The sequence below is a fragment of the Gopherus flavomarginatus genome, chromosome 10 (genome assembly GCF_025201925.1).
Source record: "Gopherus flavomarginatus isolate rGopFla2 chromosome 10, rGopFla2.mat.asm, whole genome shotgun sequence".
Lineage (NCBI taxonomy): Eukaryota > Metazoa > Chordata > Testudines > Testudinidae > Gopherus > Gopherus flavomarginatus.
Genome location: NC_066626.1, coordinates 77,539,145 through 77,559,483, shown reverse-complemented (window position 1 = coordinate 77,559,483; position 20,339 = coordinate 77,539,145). Strand labels below are relative to the sequence as shown.

Sequence of the window (20,339 nt, the reverse complement as noted above, 5' to 3'; positions counted from 1 at the left end):
AGACTCATTCCATCAGGGCTGAGGTCAGCACCACTCCCCACCACCCCTCCCTGGCATGCACAAGTCAGTGTGGATGCCCCTTGTGCAGAGCAAAACATTCCTCTTTGGCTTCCAGAATCTGATTGCTTTCAGCAGTGCTCTTTCCTAGTTCTTGGGGTGGATTAAGGTTTTGTGGGGCCCTGGGCCAGAGCAAGTGGTTGACCCCTCACAACCCCTTCTGCCTGCAGTCCCGCCCCAGTTCTACCTGTGGCCTTGCCAATGCACCCACCCAGTTCTGCCCTGCCCCATTCCACCCACGGTCCATCTCATTCCACTCCCTACTGCAGTGCTGCTCCTTTCTGCCCCCCCACTTGGCTGCAGGGCCATGGGGGTGGGGGGGGGGGGGGTAAGGGCTCCCCCAGCCCTGAGGCCCTGGCAAGGAGCTAGCGCTCCACCAGTCCCCACGCTGCAGCAGGGGTCTGGGCACTAGGGTTTCCCCTGTCACTTGGTGCTCTTGCCAGGGAGCAGGTTCAGGGCACAGTGGCTTCCCCCGCCCTGCCCAGTGCTCCTGTCAGGGTGCAGGGCCTCATTTTTCTAGGGCCCCCCAAGTGGCTGGGGCCCCTGGGTATGGGCCCCATCAGCCCAATGGCAAATAATCCGCAACTAGGGGGAAGTATGGGATTTAGTTGCCCATACATTCACAGACACGGGAGCTGGAAGCCTGTTACCAAATGCAGAAGTGCCAGTTTCAAAACCAGTGAGCAATGACTTTCACAACCAGATTTTCAGTGGGCCTACTTGACTGCGCCCTGTTGAACTGGGGAGCGTGCTGTCTTTTGAGTGTGCCAAGCTCATAGGCTGGCAGTTTAGTTTTTTTTCAGACACACAGTTAAGGAAAGATGCCTTGAGCTTTCCGGATGGACATCTCGCCAATGCCCAAACGTTAACTACTCCCACCGCTGACCCAGAGCCAGCGCTGATCTTCCACCTTAGCTTGGTTTTCTTGGCATTTGTGGATTTTAACAGATATTTCATTGAATCCTTCTACATTTTGTGATCATTTGAGGAATATTGTGCAACCACATTTCTTTTCTGGTCAGCCTAAAAAGATACGACCTTCTTCCCCTTAGGCAAAACAATAATGCTGAGAAAGGGGGTTTACGTCCTGTATTACAGGGGTCTATTGGTCTCTAATTCCGCAGTGGCCTGACTGTGTGTCAGAAACCCACTCTGCCCTCAGGGCCTTATGGAGCATCCTGTAAGGGGCATAATTCTTCTATGCAGAGTTCTTAACAGTGCCTGACTGCTTCTTGAAAGCTGCTTATGCACTGTCATGGCTGGAGATACTTAAAGGCTTGTGCCAGTGAAGCCACTGTGGGCAACTTGCAAAAGCAGATGGTGGGTGTACATAGAAAACCCAGTTGCTAAAGGTTCTTGGGGAAGCGATAATGCTAAAAATAAAACCTGGCAGCTTTCTTATACGTGTGAGAGAGCTGCTCTTAAATGCAAAATAACCTCTTCATGGAATCAGTGGCTAACATGGAACAAATAAAGGAAATACTAGGCACGGGCCTGCATCAGATCTCCAGATCCAAACAACCCTGGAGTTTAGGAACGTTCAGGGAACTGGGTACAGAGCTGAACGCTGCATAAAATATTCTAGATAGAAGTGCACGTTATGGCGAGGGGTTGTCTTGTTCTGAAACATCAGGCATTGGCGATGGTTGGAGAATAAAATGGGGGGGTGGTGTTTTTCTGCTACCACTTTTCTGTGTGTGTGATATTTATAGTCTTACTCACCAGGGTTTACACAGTGTATCTGAATGGTGTCCCATGGCCAATCTACTAGGCACTACATCTAAAAGAATCTCCTTTAATCTGTTTATAAATTTACTGCCAGACAACTCCCCAGAGCGTTCCTGTGCAGCTGGACGTTCTTGTGTTATTCTAGACTGGCTGATGAGACCAGCATCTGATTGGAAATAGGCCCTGCCATTTGTAGATCTGGTAGGGCCTGGTCATATGTGGTCAGATTTTCACAAGTTGTGTTGTAATAACAGGGCGTACACATTTCCCTGTGTTGTGAGTTCAATTGTTTAAAAAAAAAATGGTGAAAGTTCACAAAATGTTGTCATGACCTGTCACAACAAATCGTGGTGGGGAAAGGTACGAAAGGGAGACGGACTGAATCAGTTCAACCAAAAAGGCCTCTTGATGTAATTCAAGGACTGTGTTAAAATCATGCCAGCTAAACGAGAACTGTGGAACCGGAAATCAATGGACCAAAACTGGTGTATTGGAAATTGGGCCTAACCCGTGAACAAAATATTGAGGGCATGGGCTGTTCCATCGACCACTGCCTTTTTGGGGTCATTAAAAGAAAAGATGATGTGTGAGGGGAAAATTGGGAAGCAAACGCAACAGTGACTTACTAAAAGAAGAGGAAGCTGTCTGCCAACGACAGCTGCTGCGAGCTTACCGTCATGGCAGCTTTCCCCACCATCTCTTGGGATCCAGCGTTGGGCCTTTGTCATCCTAATCCAGAGAGATGTCCTGACCAGAACGGGCCAGAGAAAGGAACCCAACTGACATCTCCACCTCCATCTGCTTTGGTTAAATCCCAGTCACCAGCTGGGATATGAGACTGTTGTCACCCCTTCCCCGCATGTGTCCTTTTCCTTCCCCAGGATATTTTCGCCTTAAAATTTTGTAACATACCATTGATTTCTGCAGACTTAGGACATAGGAAGAAATCATAGTCAACTCCCTGCAAGTTCAGGTTGTCACTGGGAGGCAGGAGCCTTCACCGGGCAAGAGACAGGTACTGCATATGATCTTTGCTGGAAGGCCACGTAATTAACGATGAGCTAGTTAATTAATGGTGAATGTTCCTCTCCAGCTGCTCTAGCCACCTGCTAATTGCTTGGTGTTGCCCTGGCTACCCAGCACCTAACACTTGGAGAATGATGTCTCAAATTGCAATTATATAGAGATGGCCCTTTAACAGGGTTCACATCAAGGGAGGGAGAAGGGTGTGCCTCTGCTCATCCAGTTCCAAAGACCAACTGACTTCCCTGTTGCACACATGACACGTTCTACGGCACTTAGTTCAGCTAAGAAGACCAGTTGATTGCCATTTCATCAGCAAATCACTACTTTGTCACTTGGCCATGTCCTTTGAATTCGTACATTTTATTGGGGATATGCTGCATATCATGTGCAAACATGACAGAGCTGATCCAAAGGGAAACCCATGGAGGTCTAGTCTGCCCAATGTACCAAGCCAATTAGATAACAAGTCAGCTATTAAGGAATATGTATGTATAACGACAGACATTTTAGCCACCATCTGGGACTGAACCCTGTCAAAACCTAGTCCCAGATTTGGACCTTAGCGTCCAAAATATGGGGGTTAGCATGAAAACCTCCAAGCTTAGTTACCAGCTTGGACCTGGTAAAGCTGCCACCACCCAAAAAATTAGAGTGTTTTGGGGCACTCTGGTCCCCCCAAACCTTCCCTGGGGACCCCAAGACCCAAATCCCTTGAGTCTCACAACAAAGGGAAATAAACCTTTTCCCTTCCCCCCTCTAGGTGTTCCTGGAGAGATACACAGAAGCAAACTCCGTGAACCTAAACAGAGGGACTCCACCCTCCCCGTTCCCAGCCTGGAGAACAGAATTACCAAGAGCTAATCTCTCTTCCCCCCGCTCACCCAGAGGGTATGCAAAGTCAGGCTAGTAAATCTAACACACACAGATTTCCCCCTGACTTCTTCCTCCCACCAATTCCCTGGTGAGCACAGACTCAATTCCCTAGAGTTCCCCACTAAAGAAAAACTCCAACAGGTCTTAAAAAGAAAGAAAAATACATAAAAATGGTCTCTCTGTATCAAGGTGACAAATACAGGGTCAATTGCTTAAAAGAAATATGAATAAACAGCCTTATTCAAAAAGAATACAATTCAAAGCACTCCAGCAACTATAGACATGTAAATACAAAAGAAAAACAATAACCCTTATTGTTTTTATGATCTCTGTACTCACAACTTGGAAACAGAAGATTAGAAAGTAGGGAACAGAAATCACTTCTCAAAGCTGAGAGAGAGGCAGACAGAAGAACCAAGAACAAAGGACTCACACACAAACTTCCCTCCACCCAGAGTTGAAAAAATCCTGTTTCCTGATTGGTTCTCTGTTGCTGCTTCAGGTTACTTTTTTTTCACGTGAAAGAGACATTAACCCTTAGCTATCTGTTTATGACAAACCCAAGACTTCCAGAGTTAAGAGCATAAGCCCATACAGCTGTCTAAAGGCCATGGAATTCAGAGGACATTAGGTGCCTAAATACCTTTTAAAAACCTGGCCCTAATTCCTCTCTGTGGCGTCTGTAGCAAACTTGTACCCTGTGTGTATCAGGCACAGAAAGGGAGCACATAGAACAGTGACACAGACCAGAACCCCTAACTCACTGTCCCCTACATGCAAAGCAATTGTTTGTTGTGACTTTGTTGATGGCAGTGTAGTGTTATTTGCCAGAAACCAGAGAACTATTCAATATGATGCCATCACCCCCATTAAAATCATTTGTGATGCAAGAGTTTGGGCCTGGGGATGAGATGTAGTTAAGCTGGCCACGGCTGCTGGCAGCCTGTGACCAGAAAGGCAGCAAAAAGCAAGGCCTTAAACAGCCCTATGCGGGTACAAGTTTGCCAGGTCCCAGAGTGGCTGGTAAGAACGTCTACCACCCCTGTGTCTTCCAGCAGGAAGGCCGCAGGTGAAAGTCAATGCCAGAGACAGAAGCTGCATTTTCTGTTCTTTTCTCTCCTTTTCTGTGGGTGTTTGTCCCTTTTTGGTCTTCTAGGAAGCAGGATCGGACTTTAACAACAGCTCCAGCCCATCTCGATTAACCTCTTCTCGTTTCCCCAAAAGGACAGGTATTGCCATCCTTGTTACCATCAAAGAGCCTGTCAAATGGGGTTTTTCTTTATTAAAAACTGCCGGCAGCTAAAGGGAAAGAACAAGGGAGGTTGTTAAAATGGAAACCTTCCTTAATGCTTTACATATCAAATGCTTTCACTGCGTCCTTCTTTTTGGTATCTTTAATACAAGGTCAAAAACAGTTTTAATCATGTGGTTGCCATGGTACTAAGCAAGCTGAGGTCTTGGTACACCAGACCTTGAGTCTTGTTTAACACTGTTTCAGTGCTGGATAGCGGCAGCGTCATGATAACGCCCTTTTAACTCTTTGGACCCACTTATTCCATCTAGGTTAAAACAGCAGTGGCGTCTAAGTCTGGAAGCCTCCATTTTTAGTTCACCAACTTTTGCCATGTGTGCAGGAGGAGAATTATCCGCAGGATGTTCCCTGCGTGCTAGTTCATGAGGCCTGATGTTGGACACCGCAAAAACGGGGGTACCCAAAATTTGAGGTTACTTTGGAAAATGTGGTTATCAAGAATCCCTCCCTCCTTCCTTCCCTCCCCCGCAACCCTTCCTCAAGTCTGGAATCACTGATTCCACAGAATGAAAGCCCTAGAGCAGGGGTCCTCACAACACACACTTTTTTTGGTGGCCTCAGAGTGCGGCCACCAAGTCTTGCTGGTGGTCGCTCTGACAATTTTTCCTAAAATACTTTAGGAAAAGCAAATAAATATGCACAGATACATGTCCAAATCATTGCAATTTATTTATGTAAAGATTTCTTTTGCAGATTCAATAATAAAAATAATGGACAGTTGTCTCTTCTTTACTGAACAGAATAGAAACACAAATAAGGTGCTTTGCACATTCTTGTCTTTTGTTGTTTTGTTTTTTCTTTTGCTTCTCTCCTAAGTCTGTGACTGCAAAAAGTAGTATTTGTATGCTTGTTAATGTCACTTCACAGCAGGCTTACTAGCTAACAGGGAGGCTGTGAAAAGTGGTATTAACAAGCATACAAATCAATTTTCGCAGCAGACTTATTCTTTGAGCCAGAGGACAAATTAAGCTCTGGATGGGGAGGTGGGTAGGGAGACAGCAGGGGATCAGGGCAGTGGGAGGATGGATGGGGAGGCAGCAGGGGCTGGGGCGATGTGGGGGTGTGTGAGCTGAGGGCTTGCACGGTGGTTGGGGTGCAAGGCTCGAGCCCAAAGCCCCACAAGCAGGGCATACTGCCCACCACCGCAGGGCTGAAGCCCGAGTCTCTCTGCCCCCGGGAAGGTAGAGAACTCACTGGCTGTCTGCTCCTCCTGTGTTTGTGGCTCCAGAGGGGGGCAGGGCTGCTGGTGGCCCTGGGGGAGGGATCACTGCTTTGTGTCCTCTTCCCCCCACTCGCCCCGGCTGTGGCCACAGGAAAAGCTCCTGGTGGCTGTATTTGAAAAACGCTGCCCTCGAGGTTGTTTTTGTGTGATAGCCTTTTATGGCCCATCTCCCTGCCCCACCTGCCAGCTTCCCTTGGCATGTCAGGCTGTAACTCGAGAGGTCTGCTCAGCAACCAAGAGGTGTGACTGCTGCGCAGGAGATGAAAGCTGGCTTGAATCATAATAGCAGTGAAGCTGTGGCAGGACAGGCCCCGACCGCCTGGGACCCTGGTACGTACTCGAGTGGCTAGTTTGTGCTGCTGTCCAGGCTGCCACCACTTCACTGCTCTAGTTATGTGAGCCAGCTGGAATCTAGCTAGATGAAAGCAAGTTCAGGTATGGCTGCACCTGCTGCAATCAGACCTCCCAGTTGCAGTGTAGACATACCCTTAGGTTATGTTTTCACGGGAACTAGATGCCTGTGGCTGGCCCGCTCCAGCCAACTCGGGCTTGGGTTGAGGGGGGGCGGTTTCACTGCTTGGGCTGGAGCCCGGTTGCTGGGACCCTCCCACCCCCCCAGTTCCCCTGTTCTTGCAGCACATGTGGTCACTGTTCCTTCTCCCCAGGCCCTCTGAATTTAGCACAGACACACGGAACTTTGCCACATCAATCGCTGGAAGAGAGTAGTCTGGAGGGGACCTGCTGGATCTCGGCTCAGTGCGTGCAGCAGTGTTTGGAACACCAGAGACATCGGCATGAGCTCTGTTTTAGGGAAGGCGCACCGAGGGCAAGAGGCAGGCGCCTGAAGAGTGGCAGATGATAGGAAACAGCTGCTTCCACAAAGGTACTAAGTTTGAAGCTGTCAGAGCGCGCCTGCGAGCTCCCTCGTCAGCCTGTCAAGAGACGTTGTGCTGGGGCGCCATGTAGAAAATTCAAACAGGGAAGGATGACAGGAAACAAAATGTTACAGAATGGGTGTTGCTGGTGCACGATATAACAGCCACCCTCTCGCATCCTCGTGAAGTTTCACAGCTGATTCTGGGGCTAGCAAAGCTCCAATGCAAGTGTTCAATATAGGGAAACCAAGCCTGTTTTTCTCCTCTTAGGACATCTGTCTCTCTCAAACCCTTTTTCAGCCTTTGTGTCTCAGAAGACCCTTAGACTTCTAATGCCATCTGAGCCAATGCTCACTCCACTGCAAAGCTTCAGAGGACAGAAACATAAATCCAAATGAAAACAGAATCCATATGCTATCTGATGTCACCCCCATGCCTCTGCTGTCTTGCGCCTGCCTTTCCGTTGCCTTCCCCCTTCTGGTGTTTGCATCTGCACAAAGTGGATGTAAAATTCTCCTTTTTTGGCTTGGTGTAGCATAGTGTGTTTACACCTCCTTTTATACAGATGTAAGTGATGATACATTGCAAGGTAGTAGTGAGTTGGGCCCAGTATATTTTAAGCGTTCAATAAAAGACAACATTTGCATCATTCAATATTGAGTGCTTCCAAAGTGGTCAAAAGGTGTGTGTGTGTGAGTGAGAGAGATATTGCAGTGTAAGACTTTTTGATTGAGGTTCTTGTACTGTATGCATCACCATGATGTCTGATCGCCTCTGAAATCCAAAAAGGAAACCAGAGTAATTGTTATTTCTTAACCACTGGCTTCCAAATCCGTGAAATCCAACGGGGGCCACTGAATGACATTAAAAAGAAAAGTGCATTCAGGTTTTCACCGTTCCTGCTAATTGTTTGCTTCCTGCAGCTTCACTCAGTTTGGACAGTAAGTGGAACAGTTCCATGTCCCTTTCTAGCCCCTACATTGGCACAGCGCTGGTGTGTTTTGTGTTTCCAATATCCCAGAGGAAAGTTCAAACTGAAACTGCTCAGAATAACGTACAAAATAAATCAAGAATACATTGCTGCTTGTATTGGAGCTTATAACCTCCCCTCAAACCTACATATTGGACGACTCTGTGGGATTCTAGAGCATCTGTCCCTCTGTTGGTAGGTCTACACTGCACACTAACCCTCAGTTCTGACTCATGTTTGAGCCCAAGCCCCCTTTCCATCCACAAACAGATCAGTCTGACTCAGGTCAGCAAGCACTTAGGATCCAGGTCCTAGGACCCTGCTGGGAGGAGAAGGGGATCAGAGCCTGAGTCCAGTGTGACTCCAGCCGAAACTCTGTAATTCTGCAGTGTGGACCTGAGTCAAAAGGTCTGGATATGTTAGCACAGTGGTAAGACCTGAGGCTGGCCATGGTAAGCCCAGGTTTACAATGCAGTGTAGACGCTCAAGCCTGGGTTGGACACACTGAATCCACAAGCCTAGGTTCCACAGAGTCTGGCTTAGAATGCAGTGTAGAAACACCCTATGGGGATCAGGGCCTATTGGGCTAAACAGCCTCATCTGCCTTGATTTCTTGGTTCACTCTGCTCCATCCTGCATAGACAGTTTCTTAGTCCTGTGTTGGCTTCTCAATCGTCAGGCTGTATTGGGCAGTTTTGGATGTGTGGTGTGTTTTTCTTTTTTTTCTTTTTTTTTTTTATAGCACAGATGAGTCCTGCACAAATCCATCTCCCTCAGTAAAAAACAATAACCGGCTGGCTTTTCCTTGTCTTTGCAGACAGAAGGCACCAAGCTGCAGAAGGATCTCCGAACTTACCTGGCTTCTGTAAAAGGTAATATCTGTGCAACTGGAGGTCTGTCACTTTTCCAGCTGTAGGCAGCGCAAATAGGGTTTTCTTGGCTATCGCTCTTCCTGCCCAGTGCAAATAGGGTGATGGAGTGCCAGTTTCAGATCTCTTGCTCCTCAGGCTGGCAAGGTTGTTCAGGAAGTCAGCAAGGTGGCTCTGGTGGGAGACATTGGAGTGCAGAGGCTATTTTCTCCTCCTAGCTGCCAGGTGGGCTTGGTGCAGATTTGTAGGAGGCCACCTACTCTATCCTGCTAGGTGAGGATGAACACTGAACGTCCTGTTGTCTGGGTGACTAGATCCTTGAGCCCCTCACCTCCTTTGTTTTACATCCACGTTATTGCGAGTCCTAGATGTATTAGCAAAGATCACGCTTGGAAAATATCCTGCCTTAAACTAGAATCAGGCTCCTGTTTATACATTCCACGCAGTGGAGTTCCTGCTAGCAATGGAGAGGGGCTCTTGGTGCCCTTGGTTTCTGAGGCTGCCCTCTCTTCTCTCCTAGCAATGCACGAGGCCTCCAAGAAGCTGACGGAATGCCTGCAGGAAGTGTATGAACCGGAATGGCCTGGGAGAGACGATACCAACAAAATAGCCGAGGTGAGACTCCATGCTGGGGCGGGAGGCCGGCCCCCGGGGGAGAGCGGATTAGTGGGACCAGTGCCCTTACGTCCTGCGCTCGGCTTGGGAGCCTTGCTGCGAGACATCTATCCAGAAGAAATAGCTTTGGCCATCAGGAGCCACTTCGGAGAGAACATTGGCCCAAATGTGTCATGGGTGGGGACTGGGTGACTCCTCTGTACACCCATCAGCACCAGGGGAAGCACTAGCTCTCTCAGCCCTGCAAAAATGGTGGATAATTAGCCATCTCCAGGTAAACCCTCAGCACTGGCCCTGTTTGTCCCAGCCTGGCCAGGAAGTCTGGTCTCTTTCCCTGGGGAAACAGTGGTGAGAGTCACACTAGGGTTTGGTTAGTTGATTATCTCCAGCAATGCACAGCCGCTTTCATAGTTACCAGCTGTCCTGAGATGGAATATTAACGCTTCAAACCCTTCACGCTGGCTGCTTGTGAAATGTCACTGCGAGCTACCTGCCGGGTGTTAATGGTGAACTCAGCACTCTACAGAAGAGACCCTACTCCTAACCCCAAAACAGGAGATGTGCCAGAGATTCTGTGAGGCCCCCTGGGGATTTTGTGATTGTTGCTGTTTGTACCTTATTTGCAGTGTTGTAGCTGTGTTGGTCCCAGGATATCAGAAACCAGGTGACATGGTTTATTGGACCAACATCTGATGGTGTGACAAGCTTTTGAGCTTTCCCAGACCTGAATTCTGTGTAGCTTGATGGCTTGTCTCTTTCACCACCAGACGTTGGTCCAATAAAAGGTATTCCCTCCCCCTGCTTGTCCCCCACCGACTGTACATTGCAGGTGCTCAGATACTCTGGTGATAACCTTTAGATAGCTAGAAACAGACAAATCCCTGCCCCCACCCATTTTACGATCTAAGAAGACGAACAACAGACAACACCTCAGGCAATGAATGGGCCTGAGGAGGATTCCTTACTGCGCTCGCTCATTTAAAAGTGGTGCTTTGAAAGGAACGGGTCAGGGGGTGGACTAAAGCTGAGAGGCTGCCTGGTCGAGTATGTGCCGAGCTGGGATTTGAAGGAGAGGGTGGGATAAGGAGAGTGTTTTAGGCCTGGAGGGGCAGTCTCTGACTAGGACACGAGAAAGGGTGCATATGAAAGGGAAGGGCAGCATGGCGTAGGGGTGGAGCCAAAGCAGAGGGGAATGTCACTGTTATGAATAAAGGGGTTATACAACGAGACAGGTTTTATTGGGTCTGTTTATCTAACCAAGTTCCATGCGTTAATGATCACTTCATCACGAGCTCCTGGCTGGGTCTTCTCTGCACCAGTAGATTATTCTTTCCGGGGTGTCCACAGAGAGGTGTTAGGGGCTGGTCACGGCAACTTAGGGCCAAGGAGCAGTCACTCTAACAGGAGACCCACAGGGAGGTGTAAGGTGTGGACGTTTTGGGGCATGTACCTTGGACATAGTGATACAATGATCGTGGTGGCTGTGGGCAGGTTGGTTTGGGGATGAAGATCTCCAACAGCTTTAAAAAAAAAAACCTTCTATTGCAAACTGTGCGTACATTGAAACTGTATTCAGTGTAATAAATAAGCTGAACTGTGGTGAATGGTGATGCTGTGGGAACGCTCTTCCTTTGGTCTTTCTCCTCTGGCTCTCGCAGGATAGGTGAGCTGCAGCTTTTGGCTTGGGGAGAAAACCAGCCTGCTTCTCCACTTTGTTCCAGTTGCATGGGACGTGCTGCCTGCATCTAGGGCATGGTCCATTGAAGTCAGCGGGAATTTTTTCCATTGACTTCAAAGGGAGCATGATCAAGCCTATAGTGCCCTGAGACTCGCACACAAATGTGGAGATTCTCAGCTCTGCACGCCAGCTGGAAGCATTCGGCATTCCGAGCCCTTCATTACTACTCATAAAGTCTCCCAGGACAGCTGGTCCTGGGAAAGGAAAGGAGAGATTTGGGGGAAGGCACGCACACAGGAGGCATGGGCTGGTAGATAAATTGAGCAGACTGGGCCTTGGTGCCAAGCAGAGAGTATGGTCTAGCACAGTGGTCTCCAAACTTTTTATGCAGAAGACCCCTTTTTGAATATAAGATCAACCCAGAATCTGCCCCGCCCCTTTCCCAAAGCCCCGCCCCACTCACTCTATCCCCCCTTTCTCTCCATGGCTCGCTCTTCCCCTACCCTTACTCATTTTCACCAGGCTGAGGCAGGGGGTTGGGATGAGGGAGGGGATGCAGGCTCTGGGCTGGGGCCGAGGGGTTTGGAGTGTGGGAGGGGGCTCTAGGCTGAGCCTGGGGGAGGGGGTTGGGGAGCAGAAGGAGAGTGTTAGCTAAGGCTGTAGAGCAGACAGCCAGCTGGCTTTTAGCTCCTGCGGTAGAGAGAGAGGCTCATGCACTAAGCTCCCGAGGTCCCAGGTTCTATCCTGCCTGTCAATGACCGGGGTCTGTCGGCATTACGCAAGCTCTAGGAGGGAGTGTGGGTGTAAGAGGGGACTGGGGCAGGGTTTTGGGGTGCAGGCTCCGGGAGGGGGTTTGGGTGTGGGCTGGGGCAGAGGGCTGGGGTTCAGGAGGGGATGCAGGCTTGGGGGGGGGAGTGTGGGTGCAGGAGGGGGTGCAGACTCTGGGAGGGGAGTTTGGATGTCGGGTCAGGGCTGGGGCAGAGGGTTGGGGTGCAGCGTCTGGGACGGAGTTTGGGTGCAGGAGGGGGCTGTGCACATGGGAAGCCCATGGAGACCCACTCTCCCTCCCCCCAGGGGCTGCAGAGACATGCCAGCCACTTCTGGGAGTGGCGTGGGGCCAGGGCGGCAGGCAGGCAGCCTGATGTAGCCCCTCACTGAGCCAGCGGATTTTTAGCGGCCAGATATCACGATCAACTGTTAGAGGCTCCAGGATCGACCAGTTGATCACGATCGACCGTTGGGGACCACTGGTCTAGCAATTGGACTAGAAGAATTGGGACTTGTGGGTTCCATTTCTGCATCTGCCATATGACCTGGGATATGCATTGTTGCTGTGGCCGTTTCGGTCCCGGGATATTGGAGAGACAAACTGGGTGAGATAATATCTTTTATTGGACCAACTTCTGTTGGTGAGAGAGCCAAGCTTTTGAGCCTCACAGAGTTCTTATTGATCTGTGATATGTCTGCCTCAGTTTCTCCAAAAGAGATGAGATAACTATCTCTGGGATGCTGGGAGCTTCACAGATTGACAATCGCTGGCAATAGAAATGTAAAGTATGCTGATTGTGCTCATAAGCACGTTCCTTTTATCTTCCAGAGCAATGATCTGCTTTGGGTGGATTTCCATCAGAAGCTTGTGGATCAGGCACTTCTCACCATGGACACTTACCTTGGCCAATTCCCGGACATCAAAGTAGGTTGCTCCCCTCGCTCCTGTCACATTGTGCTAAAGAGTCTCTGGAACACTGCTAGTTGAGGTTGGGGCTTTGCACGAGCGCTTCTCTTGGGACTCTATATCCTTTAGCTTGGGGGTAGCGAAATGGATGTGGCATGGGAGCACCCCCCACTGAAATCACACTGCCCCTGTTGGCCAAACACCAATCCTCTGCTCTCTTGGCTAGTGAATAGCTGCCCTGGCAACCAGGGATGTGAGGTATGTGAAAGAGAAGGAAAGGGGATGCTGCTATTGGATGCATTCCATAGAGGATGGAGCTTGGCTGTTCTCAGTGGTAGCAGATGACAGAACAAGGAGCAATGGTCTCAAGTTGCAGTAGGGGAGGTCTAGGTTGGATATTGGGAAAACACTATTTCACTAGGAGGGTGGTGAAGCACTGGAATGGGTTCCCTAGGGAGGTGATGGAGTTGCCTTCCTTAGAGGTTTTTAAGGCTCGGCTTGGCAAAGCCCTGGCTGGGATGATTCAGTTGGGGTTGATCCTGCTCTGAGCAGGGGATTGGACTAGATGACCTCCTGAGGTCTCTTCCAATCCTGATATTCTATGATTTTATGCTGCAGGATCAGCTCCCATATAGATTGTCCTCTGCGTATTGGTGCAATAGCTGGATTAACTGGAGCTGCCCTAGGAAGGCATGAGATCTGCACACTCAGGCTTTCCGGGGAGTTTGAGGAGCTCCACGCTTCACTCATCATGATAAATATTCCCTGGTTCCTCTGCTTTTATACTTCCTGTCACTGGAGAGTGGCTCCATGCCATAGACTGGGCAATTGTCTGTTAGCCAAGTGTGGTAGCATTTTCTAATACACAGGCTTTCATCAGCCCCCTGTGAGCAGAACATGTTTCAATCGGAAGCCCTCTGTCATCACTAGAATAGGGTTTCATTGTCTACCAGCCTTGTAAAGGGAATAAAATCACTCAGACAAGGCTTCATTCATGCTTTCCTGCTACCACAGATCCAGGACTGTGGAAGGGAAAAGCCATGTCAGGCATTAATGCATTGGCATCTAATGCACTGAAGAGAAGTAGCTGAAATGACATACTGGTCCTTATTCCTCTCTCCCATGTTAAAAGGTGCAGGAGGGAGAAATTTCCCTGTGATACTCAGGGGCTTTGATATACCAGCAAGCCTGCTGCATTTACCCCTTCTAGAGCAGAAACTACCGGCAATGCCAGGGGGATGGAATGAGAGAACGCATGGGTAACCTCACATGCGTCTGCCTGAATGGTCCCTGAACCACCTTGGGGAGCCCCTGGCCCCGTCAGTGCCACCTTTGCTCTGGCTTTGCCATGTCCAAGACCCATTACAGCTGTGCTGGCACAGTGTATGCCAATTGGAGAGAACACGCTGCCCAGAAAGCAGCTGTCAGCCGACCCTGCCTCTCTCCCACCAGGCTCCCTGGAGTTAGCGCACAGTTTTGCAGTGGAGGGTAGGGTCTGCATGGGAATCAGCTTGGTTTTGCTCCGTGCTATTCAGGCCAGCGCTGTAGGGCAGTGGTCCCCAACCTTTTTGTGGCCAGTAGCACATTCATGTTTTCAGAAGAGTGTGGCGGGCGCCAACAATTACTCACGTGCACAGGGCCAGCTCCAGGCACCAGAGGAACCAGCATGTGCTGCGAGGCGGCTTTCCGTCTTCTGCAGAGTCACAGCATTTTTTGGTTTAGTTTGGTTTTTTTTGGTGCCAGTTCTGGGCAGTGCAGAGAAACCGGAGAGAAGCTGGAAGGACAGAAGACGCTGGCACCCGCAGCCTGCAGCCCCAGAGTACTCTGTCCCCAGCAGGCGTGGGACCCTGGCTTCTGTCCCCTGCTGGGCACTAGGTGGGCGCACATAAATGCCCTGGTGGGTGCCATGGCGCCCACGGGCACTGCCTTGAGGGGCACTGCTGTGAGGAGTACTGGGACCCAGGTATGTTTGTGCTCAAGGGCGCAGGCTGCATGTGATTCTCTTGTCAATCCAGCATGATGTTGGTGTGGATTCACGGACGGCAACGAAGTCAGTTCTGATTCTCTCCATTTAAGTGGGAGCAGCATGAGGTACACACAGAGCAGCTGTATCCAACTGGCCAGACTGGTGTTTTTTAGTGGAAAACAGGCCCCCAGCTTTTCCTACCCAAGTGCAGCTACAGAAACACCAAGCGGGAACGTGAGTGCTGCAGAGGCATTCCCCATATACTCTGCATGGCGCGCACGCGTGTTCTCACACTGACACTCTCACATGTGTGTGCGTACACACACTGCGTGTCTCTGTCACTGGCTGACACTCACTCACACACATGCACGTTCTTCATGTCTCTCTCTCTCTCTCTCACACACGCACACTCTGCATGTCTGTCTCTCTCACTCACTCTTACTCTGCATCTCTCTTTTTTTGTGTGTGTTTTGGCTCGTTTTTAAAACTGGAGCAGGGAGGGCCCCTGCCCGGCAAGTTAGCAGAATCCTTTTAAGTGACTGAGTTGTCCTGTTTAGCCAGTTGATGCCCTGTCTTTCCCTTCCCCTGGAGATGCAGAGCCGTCAGGAAGGAGCCAGTGCTGCTGGCAAGTGGCCAGTACGTTTATGAGGCTTGTGTGGCAGGCAGATCTGTGTATTGGGTTAAAATCTGTTTGCACATGGCCAGCTGCTCAGGAGGGGTGGGGATCTCTGTTGACAGCGCAGGATCATCTGATATCTGATGTGAGTTCCATCTCCCAGCCCCGTCCCTTCCCCCAGCACCAGTTCATTTTGAAACAGCTGCACAGCGAATGGGCTTTTCCATGTGGCAGCACTTGTAACAATGTCACCATATGGAATGGGTCAGCCTGGCTCCTTCCCTCAGAAAGTAACCCACCACTGTCCCTCTGCCCACCCCCTTCCTGATTAGCTTAAACTTTTGTCACTATCTGTTGTTGTTCCTGAAGGAAAGTGCCACTTCAAACGGTTTCAGGTCCCGGGATCATAGTGCAAGCTGTGAACATGTGCAGCCACATGGGTCTCTGCTTCCTGGGGCTCCTCTTCCCCCACTTGCTCCTACAGGTTCCCCTATCACTGTACATCAGAAGTCAAACCATGGGGAAAAAGTAGGTGTCTTCTTCCAAGCTTCACCCACAAACCAGGTCCCACCCATGTGAGATGCCAGACACGGCGATTCCCTTGAGAGACACTGCTCCCACTCTTCTGCGATCCGCAGTGGGATGGCTAGTGGTGCTGATGATTTTGCACTGTTCTTATTAAGCTCCAGAATTTGTGGAGATGGAGAAGGCTTGTTTGCGCCTCTCGGAGCTATTCTCCCCAGCTATCTGCAGACTCTGTCTTGGTTACACCTTGTTTGCATTTTTCAGCAGACACCTAACTAGGTGATCTATGATACCAAGGGTTTGTCTACACTTAGAAACTTAAGTCAACCTGTATAGGTCGACTTACAGCCACTGCAGTCATGTCCACACTACCCTTCTCTCCTGGTGGACTCAGCCCCCATTCCACTTCCCATTCCCTGCTGGGATCCTGGAGAAACCGCCTACCTGTTTCCTGCCGAGGGAGGGGAGTGGGGTGGGAGTGGGGGTTGAGAGAAGCTGCCAAGGCTTCTTGCCCTGGCTCTCAGCTGGGAGTGGGTTCCAGCAGGCCAGCTCTCCAGGGAAGTAGGGGGACTGATGGGCTCTTCAGCTTGGAAAAGAGATGACTAAGGGGGGGATATGATGGGGTCTATAACATCATGACTGGTGTGGAGAAAGTAAATAAGGAAGTGTTATTTACTTCTTCTCATAACACAAGAACTAGGGGCCACCAAATGAAATGAGTAGGCAGCAGGTTTAAAACAAACAAAAGGGAAGTATTTCTTCACGCAACATGTAGTCAGCCTGTGGGACTCCTTGCCAGAGGATGTTGTGAAGGCTGACACTATAACAGTGTTCAAAAAAGAACTAGATAAATTAATGGAGGATAGGTCCATCAATGGCCATTAGCTAGAATGGGCAGGGATGGTGTCTCTAGTCTCTGTTTGTTTGCCAGAAGCCGGGAATGGGTGACAAGGGATGGATCACTTGATGATTCCCTGTTCTGTTCATTCTCTCTGGGGCACCTGCCATTGACCACTGTCGGAAGTTCTCTAGCTGCCTGGCTTTCTTGTCTCCAGCTTTCTCATTCTCTAGCTTCCAACAGCTGCTGTAAGTAAGGCAATGTCTACACAGACTATGTCTTGCCCACCCCTAATTACACCACCATCAGCCCCGCACCTCTGAGAGGTGGTGTTATTATGTCAGTGTAGCAGGGCACTTACAAGACTGTAGTAGACACTGACATAATTAGGTGGATGTAAGCTGCCTTGGGTCAACCTAACTGTGTAGAGTAGACCAAGGCTAAATCTTTTCCATGACTAGCATCTCTTGGACACTGTGTTTAGGTTCCTTTTGGAATCCCAGCCTAAAACCTTAAGGAGTCAGGCACCCAAGCTCTCCTCTCAAAATCTCAGGCCACGAATATTGCAGCATTACGGATGTGTTTATTTTCATCCTCTTTCTCAATCCCCAAGTAGGGTTGACATTTCTCCAGGAGTGTCCTGGAGTCTCCAGGAATTAAATTGTAATCTTTAACTGAAGATGATGTCGTGGGATGAAACCTTCAGGCATATGTCCCTTGGCAACCCTATCCCCAAATGATGATGCTCCAAGTGAGAAATTAAAACAACCCCCTGCTTGGTTTAGATCTCTCTATAATCAAAGTCCTGTCCATCTCTTGATCCCTACCTAGGATTAGCTAAAGATCCGATTCCATTGTGGCCTACGTTAAGACATATATTTATTTTACTGAGCAGGTCATTTCTTTTACAATAAAACCTGGGTTTACAAAAAAATCAATTTGTCTTTTCTGGTAACGTCCTATTCAGCACGGATGCGTTTGCCACCCGCACTAAAGAGTGGCTTGAGTCAAGTTTGGTTTGCACGACTGATCGAAAACCATTACAAAAGATGTTGCAAATGCCACGTCAGTGAGACTGCACAGCAAAGCGTTACATAAGAGCATACAGTGTATTAAAGGTGACCTGCAAAAGGAAACAAAATGGATTTGTGCCCTGTTTTTGCTTCTTTAGGATCTAGAAAGTGGCTTTTCTGTTTTTAAATAGTGTTTTTTACATTAGAAATCCCCCTGCTTCTCCTGGGATGCAGGAGCTGGTGTGATTACGTTGTTGCAACTACTGAGGAAATAGGAACTGACTGTCAATTTGACAGATTCTCTCCCATCTCAAAAAGCTTTTTGTCTTAACAGCCATTTAACTCAAATATACAGAAAACAGGCGAGAGGAAAGATTTCTTTGTTAAAGAACAACCAGGTCCTTCAGTTAAGGGCAGTGAATGCTCCCATTCAGTTCTCTGGACTTTCAAGGAGACCCTATTCAGAACAGGGAAGCTGATATGTCTGAGTGGTTTGTTTTTGTTTTTGTTTTTTTAAACTGCTAAGAAGAAGCAGATTTAAAACCCAAAAACCTTTCAGGCCTTCTGTAACCATCATTTAAAAAGCAAAAAAAGGCACAAAAGCCAGTTCCCCCTCCTGTGCGGGTCACTGTCTAGGGTTTACTTGTATAAAATATTGTGTAACCCGGTATTGAACATTTTGGAGTGCATTTTTGTGGAGTTTCTAGAATACACAAGGAGAGCCTGCGCCCCAACGGAGCTGGGGATGAGGGGTTTGGGGTGTGGGAGGGGCTCAGGGCTAGGGCAGAGGGTTGGGGTGCAGGGGTGAAGGCTGTGAGGTGGGGCTGGGAATGAGGGGTTCAGGGTGTGTGGGGGGACTCTAGGCTGGGCAGAGGGTTGAGGTGCAGGAAGGGGTTAGGCTCTTGTCTAGGGGTGCAGGCTCTGGGATGGTGCTGGGGATGAGGGGTTTGGGGTGCAAGAAGGGGCTCTGGGTTGGGGGTGGGGTGTCTTTGCTTCTTGTCCAGCGCTGTTGGTGCTTCACAGATAATGGAGAAGGGTGATGCAGAGACACATTTCCCTGATGCCTGGGGAAAATGCTGCCGGCGGCAGAGACTTTCCGAAGGGGGTGACCTATTATGGGGTCTGAACCCCAGAAGCAACAGGAGTTCCAGCTAGCCCAAACCCAGAAGGGCCAATTCTTTACTCACTCAATGGAGTGTAATTGAGGGTTTAATTATGGAGTTCAGGTGCCAAGGGTCTAAACTTTATGGTTCTAGCTGTTCATAGCTGGTGTTTCTCTCTCAGTCTCGGATTGCTAAGCGAGGGAGGAAACTTGTGGATTACGACAGCGCCAGACACCATTTTGAATCCCTACAAACTGCAAAGAAGAAAGACGAAACCAAAATCGCCAAGGTAAAGCACAGGGCGGGCCCTGCTTTCATTTATTATTGTTTTTAATGGCTGCTCATTTAGGAAGTTTTAACATGCTGACTCATCATTTCCAGGTGCTTTCTGTTTAGAGAACTGTCATGCGATGATCCAACCAGAATGTTTTCTCTTTGGCAGGGTCCCACTCATGCATTTATTTTTACTCCCAAAATAAACTTCAGGAGAAAGCTCTGAAGGCCTTAGTGTACGGAGGCTGATCTTCTGTGCAGTGTACCTGACACAGATTTCAGGGGTACATGGTTAAGTTTTGGTGAGCACAGAAGCCTGAGCGAGAAAGGAAGAATGGCCTTATAGTGTCAGCTAGGAACCGGGAGGCAGGAGATCTGGGATCTATTTCCTTCCCTGATCCTGGATACCTGCATGCCTCAGTTTCCCCATCTGTAAAATGGTGATGAGAATAAGTGGTTGGCCACTGTGCCCTGAATTCAGTAACTTTGCAGAACGCTCTGGGATGCTCAAATCAACAGTGCGATAGCAGTGCTTGCTGGGAGGGACTACCTGGCACTTTCAGTGTGGGCACAACCGTGGCCTGTTCAGAGCCTCTGCTCTGTTAGTTTCTGCTGTATAAATCGTCCCTGAGCAGATTTGCTCTTTCATACTGGAATGTGTTATTGGCAATTGAGTTGTCGGAATACCCTTCAGTCTCTCTGAAATCACGCCCTCCCAGATCACTTGGGCCTTATTGTGACTAGGAATTAACATGTGATGTTAACCTGGGCTGGCTAACATGTTTGAGACATCTAGTGTGGACAAGACGGAGTAGACTTTAACGTGTGCTAAGATGGTTGAATACTGGCCTAGGCACCCCCATGTGAGCACATATTAAAGGCAGTGGGTGAAATTCTGCCTCTACTGACATCAATGGGGAATTTTGCCATTGACTTCAGTGGAGCCAAGATTTCATCCAAGTGTGCCCCGTCTACACTAGACTTTTCCAAGGTGTTAGCCAGAAGATGCTAACGTCACACCTTAAATCCTAGTCTAGGCAATCCTTTAGGGGAGGGATGAGCTGTGTGGGAGCTAGGGTTGGTGGAAGAAGAGAGGAGGGAGAAG

The 20,339-nt window shown here is 49.2% G+C and overlaps 1 protein-coding gene across 9 annotated transcripts in view; it reads left to right on the top strand.

The window, feature by feature from the left end:
- Positions 1-20,339, top strand: part of BIN1 (bridging integrator 1) — a 158,284-nt gene that overhangs the window by 80,251 nt on the left and 57,694 nt on the right. For all 9 annotated transcript variants that reach the window (XM_050917061.1, XM_050917058.1, XM_050917060.1 and 6 more), the window contains exons 3-6: positions 8,881-8,935; positions 9,453-9,547; positions 12,823-12,918; positions 19,143-19,250. In XM_050917061.1, coding sequence (XP_050773018.1) covers positions 8,881-8,935; positions 9,453-9,547; positions 12,823-12,918; positions 19,143-19,250 — 354 coding nt within the window. The remainder of the gene's footprint in view (positions 1-8,880; positions 8,936-9,452; positions 9,548-12,822; positions 12,919-19,142; positions 19,251-20,339) is intronic.